The following is a 6,965-nucleotide window of genomic DNA, read 5'->3' as shown; positions in this document are numbered from 1 at the left end:
ACCTCTCATATCACCCCCAACTGGGTCCCTGTGGCTGACTGTACCTCTGTCTGGCTTCCTGGCATTTAATCCCCTTTCTCCCGTTCTTACTCTAGCATTCATATAAACCTTAAGCAGTTGTTTGTGGATGTGGGACCATTGCCAGAGCTGAACTATTCTCATTTATTCAAAGTAGAGAATAACCTCTGGTTTTTACCATAGGCAATTTAGACTTTAGCACTGGCATGGAGTTTGAAGAAACATTATCTCTCTACCAACCAGGCATAGACTTTTGATATTATAAGCATCTCACTCCAGAAATTAAGTTGTATAGATGCTCTATCTATCTGTCTGTCTGTCTATCTGTCTACCTAACTTCTATCTGTCATCATTTTTACCATTCCATTACTAACTTAATTGTCTAAGTACTGTTAAATATGGGGAGCTCAGTTTAGATGACTTGATTTAAATCGCCTCTCTCATCCCAATCTGGGCAGGACCGGGCATTGTTTCGCTCTGCTGTGCATAGGGTCACTATGAGTCGGAGACGACTCAACAGCACCTAACAACAACAATAACAACAACATCCTAATCTGGATGTGGAATAGGGAATTTGTGAACCAGTCGGTCACAGAATGAAGAACCCTGGTGGCACAGCAGTTAAGCACAAACTATCTGAATATTAATTGTTACTTTATCTATAAATGAAAGAAAATGATGCCTCCATTTCAGGCTTATTGTGAGGATTGAAAAAATAATGTGAAAACATATAAAAGCATAGTGCCAGATACATATTAGTTGTTCAATTCTAATTTATTTATTAGATCTATAGATATAGATACAATGATAAATATTTTAATTTAAAAAAAATGTGGAAAAATTATATCTATTCTTTGTGAAAAGAAAACATACCATTTGATAATATGTAATCTCTGTCACTGATTATGCTCACCAAATTAATGAAATCTGTAAAATGGGTTAATATCACAGTAAAAGTTTTCACTCTACACTTATAATGTGATTAAATCAGAAATACTTTTTTTGCAACTATCCAAATTCAATAAAAAATTAATGAGGCATTCACTGCCATGAACAGGTTAGCATGAAATTTAGTTTGTATTAATTTGCCCAAAACCAAGGAAGTAAGACATACAATGTTTTAGAATTTGATTCTATGATGGAGAAACTAGTATTTTATAATATTTTTCTATACATAGATTTAGAAGTCCCTGTGTGGCACAAACAATTAAACACTTGACAACTAGCACAGAGATTAGTAGTTCAAACCTACCCAGCGGTATCTTGGAAAACAGGCCTGGTGATCTGCTTCCAAAAAGTCACAGCCTTGAAAATCCACTGGAACAGTTCTCCTCTACACACAGGTGGTTTCCATGAGTCAGAATTGACTCAATGACAACTAATAATAACAGCATACATAGATTTAGATTCCTCTGTCATCTTGTTCCTTGCACCAGTCTGAAAAATCACTATGAGAGTCATGGAAAATGGATCCGTATCAATTGCTTAGTGTGTCTTCAGTGCCAATAAGCCCTATGGAAATCAAGACTTCTTATAAGGTGTAATGACTTTAGTGTGTCTGTATATTGAATATGTATAAAAGAAAGAGTGATGGAATTTGAGTCAGAAAACATAGGGTCAATTTTGGCCATGCTTTTAATTAAATGTGTGACCTTAAGCAAGGCCTTATTTTGTTCATCTGAAAAAATTTGAATAATAATAACTCATTGTGAAAAATGTGGAACAAAATTCAAAACCATGATAATGACCAGAATTACTGGTTGGATGGAGTCTGGTGGGACCCCAAGACTATGGTCCTGGGATACACTTTGGGCCTGGGATAGGAGTTACTCCCAAGGTCTCGCTCTCAGCCCAATAGTAGAATGACTTACATGCAGAACACCCACTCCAGGGTGCTGTGCCCACCTACTTTATAGAGATACACCCCTTGGAGCAATCAGCCATGGGGCACCAGAAGGGCAGCATTCATATGGAGGGAAAGCTGGACAGACAGGAGTGCATAACTATAACTAAGACGGGCATAGGGATGGGAGTGGCACAGGGAAGGGAGAGAAGGAGAGTGGGTTAGGGTTGGGGATGGTAATCGGGGAGTGAAACCAAATGTGCACAAACTGTTGAATGTAAAACAAAATCTGCTCTGTAAATTTGTACCCAAAACACAATAAAAAATATATAGATAAAAATAAAAAATAATAACTTGTCACATTGCCATGCTGAGTAAGAAAATATGTATTAAAATATTTGATATGTTATGTTAGTCAAAGGTTAAGAGATCAGTATTATGCCTCCCTTGTGGCTTGTGATCAGCTGCTAACCTAAAAGTTGGCAGTTCGTACCCACCCTTAACTCTGTGGAAGAAAGGCCTGGAAAACTACTTCCAAAAAGATTGTTGTGTGTTGTTAGGTGCCGTCGAGTTGGCTCCCACTCATAGTGACCCTGTGTACAACAGAATGGAGCACTGCCCAGTCTTGTGCCAGCCTCACAATCTTTGCTATACTTGAGCCCTTCATTGCAACCAACTCAATCCATTTAGTTGAGAGCCTTCCCTTTTTTGCTGACCCTCCTCTTTACCAAGCATAATTTCCTTTTCCAGGGAATGGTCCCTTCTGACAACATGACCAAAGTAGGTGAGATGAAGTCTGGCCATTCTCACTTCCAAGGAGCATTCCGGCTGCATTTCTTCAATGATAGATTTGTTCATTCTTCTGGCAGTCCTTGGTACTTTCAGTGTTCTTTGCCAACACCACAACTCAAAAGTATCAACTCTCCTTTGGTCTTCCTTATTGATTGTCCAGCTTTCACAGGTGTATGAGGCAATTGAAAATACCATGGCTTGGGTTAGGCACACTTTAGTCTTCAGAGACACATCTTTGTTCTTCAGCACTTTAAGGAGGTCTTTTGAAGCACATTTGTCCAGTGCAATATGTCATCTGATGTCGTGACTGCTGCTTCCATTGGTGTTGATTGTGGAACCAAGTAATATGAAATCTTTGACAACTTCAATCTTTTCTCCATTTATCATGCATGATGTTGTTTATTGGTCCAATTGTGAAGATTTTTGTTTTCTTTATGTTGTGGTGTAATCTATACTGAAGACTATAGTCTTTAATCTTCATCAGTAAGTGCTTCTAGTTATCTTCACTTTCAGCAAGCAAAGTTGTATTATCTGCATATCACAGATTGTTAATGAGACTTCTTCCAATCCTTATGCCACATTATTCTTCATATAATCCAGTTTCTCTGATTATTTGCTTATAGCCAAGAAAACTCTTAACGAGCAGTTCTACTTTGTAACCATGAGTTGGTTTGGTTTGTGTTACTCATTAAAAGAGGTTGTTAAAGATAGCATTATCAGAAATCTCATTTAGTAATTCTAGGCCATCTCTACCATTTCATCTTTTGCTGGGCTCGAGGACACATGGACCTTGGTGACAAAATTATATTTCTTCTGGACATGAAAAGGAGTAGCTGGTAACTAAGCTATTTTTTCATGGATTCAGGGTATTATCCTGTTAAAGTGAGGTGAATAGAAAAGTTTCAGTGATAATGGATAGGGTCAATAAAAATTGTCCAAGTGGTGATTGATCAGAAACCACAAGATCAAAATAGTAGAAGGGCTTTCAGGACTTCCTTGACTCCAATATTATAAATGTATGGAGACTGAGGCTCAGAAAGGCTAGCTATGATGACATTTTAAAGCTAATTTCAGTTGCAATTAACATATATGAATATGGAAAAATGGTTAGTGAATATTGCATCCATGAGAATATTGTTTCAGTTATAGTCTCTAATGTAGATAGATCTTAAATTCGTACCAGTTATAAGGCCTCAAGTGACACTAGAGTGGCATAGCCATGTCTTCTTGCAGAGGGAAAAGACTGACCTTCATAAAGGGTCTTGTAAGTTTATTTGAACCAGAGGAACATTATGAAAGAATAATATGGTGTTGACTGGGTCTTGGCACCTGCTAGGATCTAGGAGGAGGTAATATATCTGTTTTCTGTTAAGCTGCAGAGCTCTCACTACTTTTTACTCTGACAACTCCAGGGCCAGACCCTCCTTACCCCAGTTCTAGTCCAAGCCCTCAGAGTAATGATAGCCAAGATGACTATTCCATAATTAAGGAAACAGAAGCTTCAGGGAGCTTCCCCAGAAGTTTAGCCATAGAAATAGACATTTACATTGGTATCAAATATATACGTTACTAAAGCTGACTCTTAGGAGCTCTGATAGCATAGTACCTAAGGCACTTGACCGCTAACCAGAAGGCTGGTGGTTCAAATCCACCAGCCACTCCTCAGGAGGAAGATGGGGCAATCTACTTCCGTAGTGATACTGCCTCAGAAACCCAAGGAGGGGTCACTATGAATCAGGTCCGACTCGACAACACAACAACAACAAAGCTGACTCTTAAGGTCATGCTTAAGAGCTGTTAGGGACAAGTCATTTCTCATCTTTATCTTCCCTCTGTGCAGTTCTCAAACCACAGTGATGGTGATTCAAGCCTGTTAAACAGTGTCATTGGGCCGTGTGCCTCTAGTCTATTTTTTGTAATGTTCTGGGAGATCTTGAAAAATGACTGACCTTCCACCTTTGTGGAATTAAACTCCATTTTTTTTTTCCAAATGCCAAATATTAACCAAGCTTTGCCATATTTACAATATTTTGGGAAAAAAAAAACACAAAACTCCCTTTCATTTTGCAAAGCCATTGATGAATTACTCCATTTTATTATTTAACCACAACTATAGCATAAAGGAGGAGCTCTGGTAGCATAGTGCCTAAGGCACTTGACTGCTAACCAGAAGGCTGGTAGTTCAAACCCACCAGCCACTCCTTGGAAGGAAGACGGGGCAATCTACTTCCATAGTGATACTGCCTCGGAAACCCAAGGAGGGGTCGCTATGAGTCGGGTCCTACTCGACGGCAAATAACAACAACAACAACATAGCATAAGGGAGATTTGCAGGACTCTTCCAAGGAACACCTTTGTCACATGTTGTCATTTGCTTAGAATGTCAAACAGAATCCCACTTTGGAATGTATAGGGGATGAATTCCAATAGCACTCAGAAGAATATATAGATAGATGAAGATTTCTCCTGTGTTTTATTTTTCATTTTTTCATCTATACAGGCAACAGCCTCAGATTCCAATCACCACAGGAACAGGTGTTGTGTATCCTGGTGCTATTACTATGGCAACTACCACACCATCACCTCAGATGACATCTGACTGCTCTAGCACCTCTGCCAGCCCAGAGCCCAGTCTCCCAGTTATCCAGAGCACTTATGGTATGAAGACAGACGGTGGAAGCTTAGCTGGAAATGAGATGATTAATGGAGAAGATGAAATGGAAATATATGATGACTATGAAGATGATCCCAAATCAGACTATAGCAGTGAAAATGAAGCCCCGGAATCTGTCAGTGCCAACTGAGGAGCGTTTGTTCGCTGAATTAAAATACTCTGACATTTCATCTTCCCTCCCCCAACAAAAGTTCTTAAAGAGCCCGCATGCATTTGTGGCTCCACAGTTACATCAGCAGATGGTCTTAATCGTTTCGTAAAGTGTGAGACAGATTAAGTTTTCCCTGATTTTTCATGAACTTGAGTTTTTGTCGTTATTGTTGTTGTTGTTGTTATTATTATTTTTTTAATTTAGGTAAAGACATATTAAATATGAGACACCAGGACTTGAAAATTTATCTCAACCCATAGCTGTCTTACAAGTCTTATATTTTTGTCTTACCTTTTTTTTTTTTTTCCTATTGGATGTTGATAAAGGTTTAAGTTACTGTTTTAGATGGGGTTAAACATTCTCACTCAGGTATGCTGTGCCGGCCTACAGGTTGTGAATGTGTTTTTATTCTGAATTATTTTAGAAAACATCTGAGGATTTCATATATTGTGAAACAGAACAAGTCCACGGCGTGTGCAGCAGCATGGAGAGCATATTCAAAAGGCCTCGGAATTCCATTTTTCCATGTGTAGAGTTAAACTTTGAATGTGCCAAACTTTTTCATAACTTTTGAATCTTAATATTTTGAAAGTCTTAAAGGAGACACTGCAAAGTCTTAGACAATCTTTGGCATCTTAAAATAAAATAGCAAACCACGCTTTTTTCTTTTCCAGAAAATGGTAAAGTACTCAGGAATCTGGAGACAAGATATTATTGTAAGGAATGAACAAAGTTGCCACAGTGCATGTACCCAATTGTGTTTGCCTCTCGACGTGCCATCAGTGTGTGACGTGGTATGACATATGCACACCAGAGTGACCACCACACCAGATATGATGTGGTGGTCTTCTCCGCCTGAGATCACCTCTCACTACATCCATTATCCCTTTGCCTTTAACCCTGACATTCAGTCTTAAAACATTTTCTCTTAAATAATTTATTCATTCCAGAATGTCAAGGGTCCACTTACTATTTATTAAAAAAAAAAAAAAAAGTATATTGTTGGTGGCATTAATTTAATAATTCTTGTTCTTCCACCCTCCTTCCCAGAAGAACTTTTCAGCCCTTTTCACCTCCTTCTCCTGCTAAATACAAAAGATGTACATAGTAATTTTATGTCCCCAGAGTATCTGGAAGCATCTCTGCAACAAGATACTATTAAATACCTACATTGTGGTTTCTAAACACGAGTGTCTATCTGGCGACAGGGATGTGTATTTGGATATAGACGTATAACTTTAACACTTCATTAAATAGGTATACTCCTGAGGTTTGCTATGACCTTCAATCTTTTGCCAGAATTTTCCCCTAATTCAGTTCAGCAACACGTGGTCGGGTCAGCATTCAGTTGCAAGGGTCAGCAGTGGTGACTGCGAGGCAGGAGAGTCCTGCAGCCAAATCTGAAGCCCAAGGCTTACAGGCCATGCAGGAGACAACAGTGAGGCTATTAAGGGCAGGCACTTTTACCCTGAGTTGCCTCATCCCAG

General features: G+C 38.9%; 1 protein-coding gene across 1 annotated transcript in view; it reads left to right on the top strand.

Annotated features, from left to right (window-relative positions):
* SOX6 (SRY-box transcription factor 6) overlaps positions 1-5,457 on the top strand; it is a 544,947-nt gene extending 539,490 nt beyond the window's left edge. The window contains exon 15 of the mRNA XM_007956810.1: positions 5,154-5,457. Within this exon, the coding sequence (XP_007955001.1) occupies positions 5,154-5,457 (304 nt within the window). The remainder of the gene's footprint in view (positions 1-5,153) is intronic.
* Positions 5,458-6,965: the final 1,508 nt, after the last annotated feature.

Source organism: Orycteropus afer, unplaced genomic scaffold (assembly GCF_000298275.1).
Source record: "Orycteropus afer afer isolate SDZICR_OR568_19922 unplaced genomic scaffold, OryAfe1.0 scaffold00014, whole genome shotgun sequence".
In the NCBI taxonomy this organism is placed as follows: domain Eukaryota; kingdom Metazoa; phylum Chordata; class Mammalia; order Tubulidentata; family Orycteropodidae; genus Orycteropus; species Orycteropus afer.
The sequence above is the reverse complement of the archived record's forward strand: the minus strand, read 5'-3'. Positions and strand labels throughout refer to the sequence as shown.